The 14,969-nt window shown below is 40.5% G+C and overlaps 1 protein-coding gene across 1 annotated transcript; it reads left to right on the top strand.

The window, feature by feature from the left end:
* Nucleotides 1-1,508: 1,508 nt before the first annotated feature.
* On the top strand, nt 1,509-4,422 carry LOC119736902. The gene is made up of 2 exons (XM_038210924.1): nt 1,509-1,953; nt 2,441-4,422. The coding sequence occupies exon 2, from the start codon at nt 2,612-2,614 to the stop codon at nt 3,011-3,013; it is 402 nt and encodes a 133-aa protein (XP_038066852.1). The 5' UTR covers nt 1,509-1,953; nt 2,441-2,611; the 3' UTR covers nt 3,014-4,422.
* The last annotated feature ends 10,547 nt before the right edge of the window (nt 4,423-14,969 follow it).

A 14,969-nucleotide genomic window follows, 5' to 3' on the forward strand; every position in this document is an offset into this window, starting at 1 on the left:
GATATTGCTCATGCTCATTCTGTGTGATCAAGAATTTTAGGCCGATTTTTTTTTTTTTTTTTTTAAATCCCTATCGGCCGTATAGTGTTTTCGAAGATACAAGCAGTTGAGGCTCATGTGCAGAAAGTTTGTCCCAAAATGTTGCCAACAAATCGAATCCGGCCGGGGTACGGTCTCAAACAATGAAAAGATAATTAGTTATTATCCATTTAATAACTATTTTATGACACGGAGTGTTTCGGAAATGGCCACGCAACAGAGAACGAACACTAGGGCGCCCTCGTGTGACCTCCAGGTAATTCGAGTAAAAATTGGTTTTTGGAGGTTTTTATACATGTCTTGAAAAGATGACGCTATCATTGAGAATGACGTTTCGAAACACGACTTCGAACAAAAAGGTCTTTCGAACGATAGGCTATGGTTAGAAATCAGTTAAGAGGCCATTAAATAAATTCATACTTCTGCTCAACTTGAAGAGTAGACATTTTCACTTGGATGACAGTTTTAAGTAATTAACGAAACGCAGGGAAAATACCTGAGGCCTGAAGTTAAAGAAATATTAAGAGGTGATTAGCAAAACATTTGAAAATCTGAGTCTATTTGTTTTTTTCACAAAAAATATGAAAAGTACAATTGCCCCAGTTGGAATTGATGCAATGCCATGTGTTAAAGGAAGAAAATGAGTTATCACCATCAGTTTTGGCAGGGCCTGCAAACAGCGAAGCAGCACACCATCACTTTTGAAAGAAACCGTGTGCTTAGTATTCCAAACTGAAGCAGCACGATACGTTGTTCTCAGTGGTTTGAATAATAAGTGTTGCCTGCTGACAACTTCTTCCATTGCATTGCAGCTTGGTACGGTAAATACAGAAAGGATGGGCGGGGCTACCAATGCACCCCTCCTATAATTTAGAGCCAGTATTTATTTGAAAAGAAAAGTGCTCCTAAAATCATTGTCCGAGAGAAAGGTGTTCAATAACTCGTCTAATTAGCAGTGGAACGCGCCTTCGATTCCGTAGAAAGTGAGCGCCACATGACGGCCTTTAGGCCTACGTAATTGTGACCCTAAACAGCGCCCCCAAGTGTCAAATTATGTCCCACCATCGATAATCGCAATCAGATTATTTGTGCACAAACCCCTATAAGGCTGGCTATGAAATATCAATAATTAGTGATAATCTCTCACATATTGTTATGTTGGTAATTTGAAATATTATTATTCAAAAAATATAAAATAAACACTCCTCTGGGCCATACCTTGACAGAAATAAATTATTTCTTCTTTTTATTTCTAAATTTTAAAAACAGTTGAATTGATGATCAGTTAATTTCTGGAAAAAAAATATTGAAGAAAAAAATTATTGAAAGTTTGACTGGTTCACTGCCCCCATTTTCTGGACATCCTTAGCCAGGTTGTAATGCGAATGTCAAAAATGTTATTACTATATGAGCACGCAGTATTTATTCTCAGTAACGATAATATTATTATTTCACGTGTTCGGCGGCGTGATTTGTCCAGTTTGTCTTCATGCAGGCTCCCATCACTGCCTCTTCGGAAACTTCCATTTTCCCGTCAGGGAAGTCAGTGTTCTGTGTCATCAGGTGTCTACTTCTGTCTGCGTACTGCATGTATTCCCCGGTACAATCTTTCCGTGGGAGTTGGTAATTATTCCTAATGAACTCCGTTGCGCATCCCACGTCATTAGTCCCGATAGGCAGATACACACACTAGGCCCTACCGGCGATCATCCAGGTGGATTTTTGTTTGCTATAAATACGGATGGGAAGCAAAGCAATGCCAGTATTCCTCTCTCCACAATCGGACGCCAAATTCCACAAAAACGTTGACGTTGATAGAACACATGAGCTTGACTCTGATATTTTGGCGGAACTAACGTCGATGCTCTCTTGATTTGCACGGGCCTAAGCCTGCAGCATTTGCCGCAAATTGAGGTGAGTTTGTTTGCGTGTCGCAACTAAACCACAGCCGTAACTACTCGCCAACTTCAATAGCGATGTGTGTCATGTTGTGAACGCAGCGTGAGTGTATACTGCCTTTTATACAGTGTACATTAGTTGCATATTTTGTGTGACATTTACTTTTTAAAATGTCTTCATGTCCAAGCAGTAATTTGGAGGCAACTTTGATGAGGCTGTGCTTTCGGTTGTGAACCTTCATAGACTAAATTTATTTTCATATGTGTTGGTAACATTGAATTAATTTGATCAAGTCGCAAGTAGTAATCTAGAGGCGTTTCGGTGTTGCTTGACTTTGTTTTACTCATTTTGCTTTTTTTTGTAGATTGTAATTAACAGTTATTAATTTAAAACTGTCTTCAAGGTCCCCAAGACTTATACAAGTAATATAATCTAGAGGCATTTTTTGCTGCCTTTCTGCACAATGTTTTACATCTTCAATTTTTATTTCTTTCTTTTAAAGATACCAAGATAAGAAATCTACCTGAGGTTCCAGAAGTTGTTTAGCCCGTCAATCGTCTTCAGCTAGCCTGCTTTACAAGTCATCAACTGATCGAGTTTTAGCCATCTTTTTCTTCGGCTTTCCTCGATCATATTAGTCCGGAAACCAAAGCGGTTCACCTCAGCAACAGTCATGGGGAGCGGTTCAAGCTGTTACCCGACCAAGGATCACAGGGCATCCATCGAACACGAGCCGTATGATGCCAAGCGCCTGCTGTCCGAGCTCATCACCGTGCAGACAGCCATCGTCCTATCGGACGAAATCACGGACCACAAGGGGGACTTCAGGGCTTCCGACCAGCCGCGCAAGAGCATCGAGTACACCATCACGACCTCGCTGACCGTGCCCACCGTCACCATCTCGCACGGTCACCAGGAGGCGAGGCGCGATCTGAGCCCCTCGGGACTGGAGTTTCAGGGCGGGGCCCTGATGGACATCCTAACGGCTCACTTCAAGCACAGGGTGGACGTGGTGAAGTGTGACAACGGCATCATGCCCAGCATTCAGGAAGCGTCGGAGATCAGCACCTGTTAAACTATAATGCATAACAGTTAAGCTCTTCAAGGGACATGCAATCTTGGTTTTAACTTACAAGTTAAAACACGCACAGTGTCGGACACTGTGCGTAGGCCTATCCGACGCTCGAAATATGCGCAGCTTTTACGGTTCAAGTGAGACACTTCATCAAGTGCTTATACGCGTGATCTTTCATTGAGAACAAACTGTCGACCGAAGGAGGACGATGAAAGCAACTGACTCCGTAAGCAAGAGCTGCACATTTGTGCCGTTGAAGAGAGTACGTCACCGGTTGCAGACAATTAAAGCGTGTAATCGGATGGCGAACCTGAGGACATTGCCCTTTCTATTTTTGATAGCTCATGCCAAAAAAAAATTTCAGACGGTATTTTTCTGAAACAAAAAAGCCATTGTAATGCTCACTACGGCCGTAATTTGAATAGGTTATCACGCTTGGCAGATTGTTTAGAACAACGATCCTGTTATGACACGCATCATGTATTCATTATTTTGGAGCTTTTGGTAATACTATATAGCAATTTACCACCATCATTATTGTCAAAATCAAAGTGATCTTTTGCATATTGAAATATGCACAATTGTACTTGCTGTTGACAGTCGCATTTTGATGTTCCGAGTGGCCTCAGGCTTACTACACAATTTGAGTAAACGTTTTTGTAACAAAATGTAAAAACTGTTTATTTGTAAGCCTTTATGTTAATATTTTAATATCTTAATTTTTTTATACGAAAGGCACACGGATATCTTTGAAAAGAAGGTATACACAAAATAATGTTAGTTATCAATTTCTTCCTGTACTGAAAACTGCCGTACCTAGCTGTCACTCAGTCAACGAAAACGTGTCTTTTTGAAGTACACACTTCTATGAAAACGTATCCGGGGCAATGAAATACTCAACCGTCAGTTGGTCGGGAAAAACAGAATCAATCACAATGTAATTATTAGTGGAGTGTGTTCTTCATAATAATATGATGCCATGCTTCAATTGATGGATATACTTGCAGACTGTATTTTGGAAAGTCTGATTTTTATGAGAGCTTTTCTTTCTTTTTTTGAAAGGGTTTGTGCGTGCTTTTTTTTTTTTTTTTAGGGATTATCGATCTTTAAAAGCAGCGTATACACACGCACGCACGCTTAAAAGAAATGCATTTTGTTCTACTTTGATATTTCATCAAGAAATTGTCATTTTTAATTTAATGAGAAATTTGTGTCGTAACTTTGAACGAATATACCAAATTTTGAAAGAAACACTTAGATACCACCGAATATTTACGCTTGTATTTTCAATTGTTTCACTAAAAATAATACCAATTGAATTGATGTGCACATGCAGGACATGTTAAGATGGTAGTGTGCCCAAAGAAGTGCCCATTTTGATGGAAATATAACTCAAATACAGTTTTGAATCGCACGTGTGTTGAAGTATTTATTCTGTCTCGACTAGCATTTTGGAACCGGTTGCTGTATTTTATTAAGTATTTTTATTAAGTGGTCCTGAATAAAACAAGCATACCCGTAGGCCCTACACTAATTCGTCTTCATAAAATTCAACTGGCACCCGTGCACACTGACGCGTTAATGAGAAACGTACGTGGCATATCTGCAGGAAATGGGAAATTCTCATGAGTCCGGCACCTTTGTTGAACCGCATTTGCAGTATTTTATTAAGTAGCCCTGATATTAAAATAAAACAAATGAATACCTGTATAGGCCTACATTCAATATTCTTCTTCACAAAATTCAACTGGCACATATGCAGCCGCGTTAATGAGAAACGTGGCATATAGGCCTAGGTATGCTGGGTATTCTCATGATGTTCGGGACAAATTGAACTTTGTACAGAACAAAATATTTCAACGTGTTTGGTTTCAAATAAGCACGTCCTGCACATGATCAACAATGAGTTGAATTGATTGATGAATCTCTCATTATGAGGTATCTCTTGACAAATTGTATATTTATTTGAAGTTAAATCAGTTCTCACCAATCCAAGACTCAAGATGTCGGTTCTTTTCGCACCTTTAGACATCCCGGACGTAACGTATTTCCTATCGAATAATATCCCCCGACCCCAAAAATTTCACCATTTGTAAGAATTGGAGTCCGGCGGCACACCATAGGGAAAAAAGCATCGGAGGATTTGTAACATAAAAGCAATAATCTTTTCTCTTTTTTTCGATTTGATTGTATCGGAAGGTGGTTGAAATGGTGCCTTGGTAGGTAGATCGGATGAAATATGGGCTTAAATTAAGAGATTACGCAAATATAGAAATTCACTCACATTTTGTTTGTGCAAGTCGATCGAGGCATACATATTACATGACCCTGTACATAATTGATGAACAATTTGGAACTTACCCTATGCAACGCCGCACGGGACGTTATTAAAAATTGTCAGCTGTCAATATTGAAAGAAGAAAAAAATGAATTTCAACGGTCCTGAAATGAAAATGGCTTCGGTCGAAGGTCTTTGCTACTTTAATGGGAAGCCAGCCATCTGCTGTAGTATAAAGTGTTATTCCATGGTTTATGTCTGACGCCAAGCCCCCAGGCTCTTGAACTACGACTATTCTACGATCAGAGAAATGATTCCGCCGGGTCCAATTATAATATATCACCGATTTAGTTCCTGGCTGATCACAATGTGTGAACGCCGCGCGCTCAGACACTGCCCAATAATTTTGAAATCATAGAAGGCGCGATTCTAAACAGTCGTTATGGTGATTTTTGTTAGAGGGTGCAGTGGCATATGAAGGAGGGGGTATTAAGGGGATTGAAGCCTTATTGCTCGATTACGCTCCTCTTGGTTTCCAAAATGCAGATTTAGGCCTACAGGCATACTAAATTCAGAATCGTGTTTACGGGTTGCGTACGCGGCTCGGAAAACGTTGCTTGTTAACATGAGAAAGTACAATCTTGCAAGGTTATTTCATGTGGGACACTATTCACATCAAAAAGTTACTATGCGCGGGCTTGTTGAAATAACCACATAAAGTGGTGATATATAGGCCTAAGGCCAAAAAAATAAGTCTCCGGTTTCTGGTATGGAGCTTGCCCAAAAAGTGGTGCGGCGACGCGGCTTTTTTTTTTTTTACCTGATTTTTTTGCCTCAAATGTAGGCTGATGACTGCAAATGGTGCCCGACTAGACTTAGTGCAAATACATGGGAGTCCAGGGAAGCCACGTAAAGCTTATTCTTGATCATAACCCCATCTAAAAACACGTTAAAATTGTGCAGCAGCAGGAGTCCAGTAAAACCAGTGAATTTGGCGGTTTTGAGACATCATCTTTCATTGAAAAAAAAACTTTCTCATTTTGCCGACGCGCATGGCTACGGCGACGCGCGCATAGCAGAAACCGGAGACTTTTTTTTTTGGCCTAACCAGCTAGTTTTTTTTCCAAGCCGCATATATTATACGTATTCCGTACCGCACCATTTCAAATGGTCGACAGCGGCCCCTTTCGATTTCTGGCCCCGCCCTCGGCGAGGGAAGGTCAACAGACCTCAACTGAGGTCCCGTTTAGAAACACTTAGGTATTAAAAAAAATCTGACAAATATCCGAAGATTTTTTTTTGACGGGGCTTTTTCCGCCCACTGAAAATCATGTTCCATTCTCTTGACGCCCACAGTGGCGTAGCTGCCGGTGCATGGGTGGGAAATAGGCCTACCCCTCCCCTACCACGCTCGATGCCCCTCCCCCCCCCCCCCCCCACACTCTCTATGTACTCAACAAACAATCGTTTGATGTCATTCTTAATCATACTTGAATGGCAAATTACAAAGTACCAAGGTAAAATGTAAAATGTCAAACTTTGGACCCAAAATGTACAGAATGACCCACATGTTCCAATTAAGATGAACGTTTCTGGAATAAACGGACAGAAAATACCCTACTTTTTTTTAAACAATCGATATACGTTAAGAAAGGATGGATAAAAACGACCCTGCCGAATTCGCCACAGCCATGAAGCAACAAGCATGACTAGAGTTTTGTTGTTCACAGGAATACCGCGAACCGCGCGAGATTGAAGAAAAGGATTCCAACTAAACCGGCGCCTTAAGGAGGTAGCTTTGCCGCCAAACACTCCAGTAAGTACTCAAGGAACACTTTTGATTATTCTGGTTGAGGTCGATGGAATTTCTTGAATTTCAAAAGAACCTCTTGATGGTTTATTTCTGACCGTTGGCGTATGACGCAAAGAGAATTTCTGTGGCGCATGAGAGGGGAAAAAACAATTAAGACTATATATAGTAATTTGTCCCGTACATACGTAAGAGTTGCTACGTACGTCGTACTTTTTGTGCGAGGTTAGAGCAGCGGAGATTAAAGCCAGTGTCCATCATTTGCAGCTATCCAAACAGTAACTGGCGTAATTATTGTTGCAAAACATACTTGGTTGAAAGATAGTATAAGGGGACTAAACTCCCTGTGAAATTCTGGCAAGCTGCCATTTTGAAGAAATCAACGAAAGAAGGCCTTCCCAACTTGCGTCTTAAAGGTATAGTCCATCATTTGTAATTTGTGCATTTTGTTCGTTTGAAGCAACAAACGTGCTCAAGTTCTAAAGAAGGGTGCTGAACAACTAACCTGATGAAGTTTCAGCTCAGCTTCAGCTGTACATTTCGAGAAAAACAACATTCGGCTCAGTGAGAACGTGTCTCGGATGCTGAATTCAGGCCAATTCAAAACATGATTCAGCAACTTTTGATTTGAAATCGAGATCCTAGAATGTTGCTTTTCTCGAAATATACAGCTGAAGCTGAGCTGAAACTTCATCAGGTTGGTTGTTCAGCACCCTTCTTTAGATTTTGAGCACTTTTGTTGCTTCAATTAAAATGCACAAATTACAAATAATGGACCTTTAATGTATTTCTCCAGGGCTTCTCCTTACCGATAATTTCCACTTTTCCACTGTCCAGCGTTCGTAACCTCGCCAAATCTCCAATGACAGAAGAGATATTATACACAAAAGGTAAAGTTTATTTGAACATTTATTTTTAGCTCAAAAAAGCCTTTAATACTGATATTAATACAAGCCGAAGCAATTTTTTCTTTTTCGTTTTCCAATCAGCATTGTGTTCCAATGTTTATCCGATGATAAAAACAAACTGCATGTAGGCCTAATTACCTAATGGCACACGTGGAAAGTACGAACCTGTAACTCACCTGTCAGACGCGCCGCACGGACATCGTCAAGGGAGTGCAGTGACATCTGATAGAGGCAAATGACACATTTAACAAAAAAGAAAGAGCCATTAGGATCATCTTACAGAAGGGTGTTAGTTTTATGCAACGGGTTTGTCTTACGGAGGCAATTACCCCCAGTTCTAGTCTGCAGCGTACTCTCCCGCTTTTGGTCAAGCCGTCGATCTCTCGTAACGCGTTGGAAAAATATTTATTTTGCAGTATAAAGCCAGTCGCCGGAAGCTTACTACAGTCACAAATAATTTAAAGAAACATCGGCACTTAACTATTTGTTTTAATGTAAACCTCCCCCGGCAAAAAAAAAAAACACGATTTTTTTTTAAATATATTTTAGATTTTGCCAATCCTGCTGAAACGTTCCATTATTGAAGCCCCCCAAAAATGGCGCATTCCAGTCGAAATTGCCCCATCTGCATTTCCCCAAATTAAATTGGAAACAGCCCCGGGCTGAAATTAAGAAAGATGTGTTCAAATAAATTTAATTTTAAAACAAAATTCGATATCCGGTCATCACGTGTATGTAACTCCTGTTGCTTTGCACGAATGAAGGACACGCGCGCCGTGTTCTTGTAATTGCAGTATTGGGTTGCCAGGGTAATTTAACACCATCATTGTGTGACGTGCATCGCTGATTTTGTCTCGCTACGAGCAACATTAATGTGAAGGACCTGTAAAAAAGTACGCGCCAAAAAATATGTATAAAGTCAAACAAAGGCTCCACTTTCCGTGATTGATATCAACTCACCGTCTTTAACATTGGTTTAGGGGCGAAAATCCCGGGGGATGGTGTATATACCCCCGCCCTCGTTTTTGACCAGGGGCGGGGATGGGCTATTGGATCCCCCCCCCCTCTCCACTTTTTCTTTTGAGAAACAAAAGAAGGCGGATTTTGAGGTATTTTGTCGAACTTCCCAACAACGAAAATATATTCAACTGAAAAACGGAGGAAAAGGTACAACAGTTTCAAATGCGCCGTTTTAATGCACGTAAGTATACATAAGATGTAAATAATGTATCATGAACAGCGCCCCCTAGTGTAACGTGGTGTCCAGCAAATTTTCAACAATTATTTTCGCGATTTGTTGTTTATTTTAACGTCCCGTGGAACGCGTACAGCAAGACCCATTGTCTGACAATGACAATGAATTATGTTTTGAACAGCGCCCCCACTGAAAAATTGTGTCCAAGACCCCCCCCCCCCTTCCCCCTTTGAGCACGGATAAAAGTTGGCGCCCCTCCACTGTATAAAATAAGTCCCCCCAACTCCCCCTCTCCCCCCTTTAGGATGAGAACTCGGGGTACGCTGCTGGAACATGTACGATTAAGTTTAGCGAGCCTGAGCCATGGAATGAACGCAAACCTTCAATCAACAGGAAGTACGGTGATCCTTGTAAGCCTCAATGATCCCCAATCAGGCAAGTCGAATTATCCACCTGATAATACTCCAGAGGATTACCAGAGATAAGCGCATCCGACAGTTCTGGAAATCCTCGGATCTGTGTTGTGCACACTGGATTAGATGCCGCGCAAGATTCCACTTGTTTTCCGATTAAAACGAGAATGTTGATCTCTCGGAGTACTTCGAAATGCGATCATCAGCTGCGCTTCGATTTCTTCTAGTGCAAAATGACAATGACAGAAAAAAGGGAAAGACAGAAGAGGTCCAGATTGCGGCACCTAGCTGTAATAATACCTCATCGTACTCTAATTGCACTCGTACTCGCACTCGTATACGGGAAAGAATGCTGCAACCTCATGTCTACGGAGAGTCAAGAATTTTTTTTAAGTATTCCCAGATTCATGTCTTATCATCATTTTTGCAATGACTGACCTTAATTGAGAGGATATGTGAATAAAAAAGCACCGTCAGGTTGCAACGTTCTTTCTCGTATTCGAAATGTTCGCTCGAAGGATCTATATGGAACGTTAATTTTTTTAAGAGGTACTTGCAGGAAAAGACACCATTATCTACATTTTGAAGTTTTTTGCATTTGTCTAATATTGCCCCAGTTCAACAGCAAATAGCCGTTACGAACATGTATGCGCATTAAAATGTGTTCCTACCATGGAAAGTATAATAGGACCATTGGAAATGGCGCGGGTACGGGAGACGTATGCGGCTCAGAAAAAGTCGCCATCATTTTGCGTTGTTATTTTTATCGGGCAGTTAATCAGCAATGTGCATCTCACATGAAAATGTTGAGATGTTACAGATGTAGATATCTGGGCCTGTTGTACTTTTCACACAAAATGTTAATGTATAATTATAGTAGGCCGGTTTTTTGCGAGCCGCATCGATGACGGACGTATCCCGTACGCGCATCATTTTCTAATTCGCTCTTTTCACACTTCCGCCATGGGCATGCAGTGCCTCGATCTGGCAACTTTACACACTGGTGGAAACAGGGACAACAGCCTGGAAGATACACACCGGGGACAGAGAGAAAAGGGAGAGGTTTTTTTGCCCAGCAGTGGGACGATAGGGGCATGATGAGGATGGTTGTGATGATGATAATAAATGATACGCGTACCATGGTCCCTATATATTTCAATGTACTCATACTCGTACCAATGGCAAGTTACAGGTACCCGTACTCGTCCTCGAATTCATGGCATTATATATTCATGGCAAAGTACTCGTACTCGAACTCGGCGGAAATGTAATCGGCTACAAAAATGTGCATCAATCTCTGGATTTGAGCAGGTTTAATAGTTGTCCATTATTAGACTATTTTTGTATTACTTATCGGAAGTACGGGCCTACGGTCCTCGTCAACCAAGGATATAAGCCCTAATGCGTGGTACAGTAATACATCATGTCCCATCATATTCATATAACAAATGTTCTACGGTCTGTGGCGTAACTAGGGTTGAACTTCTGAGGGGGCACATGGGGTGCAGACTTTTTTTCAAGGGGGCACCTGAAGGCAAGTGATATACTTGTGTTCAAGTCAAGATTTTAAGGGGAGGGGGGCACGGGCACGGGCACCCCCACCCCTCCCCCCCCCCCTTAAGTTACACCACTGACTTCAGGATGGACAGTATTTTTTTTCTCGAACTGACTTCTTTTTAAGCTCTGGCAGGAGCTTCTACATGTCACTTGGTGGTCGGTCGGTATAGGTCTGTCCCCGGAAAACTGACAAAAATAAGGCTTCGAATCCTGACCGTGGAAACATGGTGTGCGCTCCTGAGCAAAGCGCTTTACCATTATTGCTTCGTCCTTCGGATGGGACGTAAAGCCGTAAGTCCCGTGTGTTGTGTAATGCAAGTTAAAGAACCCAGTAACACTTATCGCTAACACTAAGAGAAGAGGTTTGCCCCGGTGTTTCTGGCAGTGGCTGCTTAATGCGCCGCAGCACCTTGTAAACCATTATAAAGGTGCTACATAATGGTTCTCATATTTCTCATGTACTTCATTTACCTGTCTCTAATAATAGACATAATTTCCAGCGCCTTGAGTACCTAATTGTTGGTAGATACGTGCGCTATAATAGACTTCGGTATTATTATTATCATAAGGCCCCATGTTTCCCGCAAAATATAACTACCAAAATTTTAATTTTTCAAAAGCAAATAAAATAAAATAACATAGGCCTACTCAAGGGCGGATCCAGGACACAATTTTAGGGGGGGGGCAAAAAAATGTTTGGTCCCCCAAAAAGTGGGTCCAAAAAATTACGGCGTGGGGTTCGGGGATCGCTTAAGGGCCCCGAAAAAAATTTGGATTCTAGATGCTCTGTGGTGCGATCTGAGGCAATTTCTGACCACTTTAACCAATGTTTTTTTGAGGAAAAGATGGTGGTGTACTCATTGCCTGCCTTTATTGCGATGTCACATAAAAAAAAAAAAATTGGTTTCGTTTTGGGGGGGCCATGGCCCCCTTTGGCCCCCCCCCCCTTGGATCCGCCCTTGGGCCTACTCAACAAAAATGGTTTGTAAAAATTGGGAAAGATGTTTGTGAAGTTTGTAAATGTGGGCAAAATATGTGCAGAAATGTTAAACTCACGTGGTATTTATCCCATATCGCTATAAATCTAGGTATACATAAAGTATTGTGCTCCAAATGTGCCATCGGAGTCGCATTTATAGGCGTCGCAGTTATCAGCTCTGGCTGAGATCATTTTGATCGATTTCATGCAAGACTTTCATGCAAGACTTGCAACACAGCCAGAGCTGATTGCGCACTCGGTTACCCAGACAATGGCCTATTGCATTCACCACACCTCTGCATCTTTTCTAAATGTCAACCATCCAGTCGGGTTTTTTTTGTGGAATGAAATTCAATCAAAATGTTGTCCCTGTACGTAATAGTATTTCCGCGTTGACGCCAGTGAGACCTTCTGCAATATCGCACCGCATGCACAGAACCAAAAGCGAATTATTCCGTGGAAAAAAATTTAATCAATGTTTCAAAAAGAAAGTCTTGTGAATTTGTGACAAAGACGATGGTTCAATAAAAGCAGTGTCCCTAGCAGCATTTTCAGTTAAAGAAACATGCGTTTACAACCACAAACAGTATAAATACAAACCTTTTTACAGCTTAAAAAAATACCATTTAAAGTTCATTATTTTGTACCGCTTTTAATATATACTCACAAGGTAATGAAAATGCCAAATGTTGTTTGCAAAATAGATGCGTAAATGAAAGAATGGAATCTGCTTGGAATGAATGGAACTCTACAATTGACATTTTAATCATTCGAGTCAAATTTCTTCGAAATCTGAATATATGAATTATTGATCAAGGCACATTTTGAATTATTGTACCTCTTTGATGTACATGTACGTCAAATAATAGAATATGGAAGTGTGTTTTCACGAAACAAATAATTGTTTACCTATTCATATACAGGGTACTGATATAAAATACATAGATTGTAAGCGCTGAAATTTGAAACAGTTTTTCGGACAACTGGCTCTGCCCCATTTTCAAGTAAGCTACAATCGACGATAATATCTACTGTTTTGAGGTCAAGGGGGGGGGGGATTTCCCTATTATCTAGGTCTTTATTATCCTAGGAATAATTTCTTTGAAATTTCTAACTATTCTCCAAACTATTTCTCCAAACTATGGAGAACATTTACACAATTCTAGCATATATTCAAAAACACAGTCAGATATTCTTTATTGTTTAATGTTCATGCCTTAAAAATGTGCCTGCTTAGTCTTGTAATAAACTTCATCTCACATTATCAACATACAGTAAAAAAATGTTTAAAACTGTTGTTTCTTTCTCCCATTTGTAAGATTAAACCACAGCTGTTGTTTACGTGAAAGTCCAATATTTCCTATTGCAAGTCCAATAGTTTCTATTGTCATCAGCCCGAGGGGGATATTAATCAATTACCCCTGTGTGGAGAGCCCTTGTATCTGTCAGGTGATTATAGTGCAATGACGGGCCCTCGGCAAGAAAAGTGATGATGTGTTTCTGTTCAAATCAGCTGTGTCCTGTTGGGTTGCCATGGTATTTACCTCATTTGGACCGTTTTTAAGGCAATGACCGGAGGACCCTTGGAAATAACAGACAGCTTGTCGGCACGATGTCTCTCAGAATATTTTTCTCTCTTCCGTGTCTCAAATCATATTGCAGTAGTTTTTCAGATTTTTTTCCGAGGGAGGCAACATTTTTTTTTTTAAGTTATGCTAATCTAAAGGAATAAGAATGACATCATTAACCATAAAACACTTATAAAAAAACACCATAAAAATTCATCGCCATATGGTCATACACCCAAAAGAAATACTCCATAAAAGGTGAAGAATCCTTCAAAAAATTTCAGGATGAAGACCCAGATTCGGATCACTTTCCGATCACTTCCAAAATATAAGGACCACCCCTAAAATTTTGTTCATGCAAATCCGGCCATTACTTTTTGAGTTATCTTTTAAACAGACAAACCAACCAATCAACAAACGCCGATGAAAACATAACCTCCTTGGCGGGGATAATTACTGTGGCTGTTTCAATGGATTTAAAGCTTTCATATGCAAATATGGTTGCCTTTATTTCACAGCAAAAAGTCGGACAGATGATGGAAATCCTGAGTAACTTTTGCAGCTGGAATTGGTTTCAGTTTAATAAAAGGACGATTTTCTGGGAAGTTAAAGGGAATATACATCATTTGCTTTTGCTGTAATTTTCAGAAATGGATGGAATTGGGGGGTTGGAAATATACAGCAAATATAGTTACATTGACTTTTTTAAGGTTTTGGGTTCGAAAATGCTATAAAAACCAAGAAAAACAATCATTTTCCTGTAGTCTGGTTCCCTGACTCCATATAAGAAGAAACAGAGCAGTTTACATACATTGGGGAATTGTAAGGTCAGGGAGCCAGTCTAGCTGGCTTGTACCCGTTCATAGGTGTGTAATCGATTGCAAACAAGTGCGATGGTCAATTGGGGCCAGTATTTGAAAAAAAGCCAGTTTTTTTCCAACGCTGGTCGGCCGACCAGCGTTGGAAATTGATACAAAAATACCACTTTTCTTGAAAGTGACAGTATGATACCAGGTGCCATGATTTTACAGGATGCTTTACACTGTCATTCACTAACAGCCCAGCAAGGTATTTCAAAATGAGTTGGTAGTTTTATTTTTTGATGTTTGCAAATGTTGTATTTTCCCTTTAAGTGATAAAATGACATGTACAGATGCAGAGTATAAACAATTTCATTGCCCAGAGAAATCTTCCAAATTAAAAACTCAAAAAAGAAAAAAAGGTTGACAACAGACGCAGACTCAGCGG

This window comes from Patiria miniata, unplaced genomic scaffold (genome assembly GCF_015706575.1).
Source record: "Patiria miniata isolate m_02_andy unplaced genomic scaffold, ASM1570657v1 HiC_scaffold_3, whole genome shotgun sequence".
NCBI classification, from domain to species: domain Eukaryota; kingdom Metazoa; phylum Echinodermata; class Asteroidea; order Valvatida; family Asterinidae; genus Patiria; species Patiria miniata.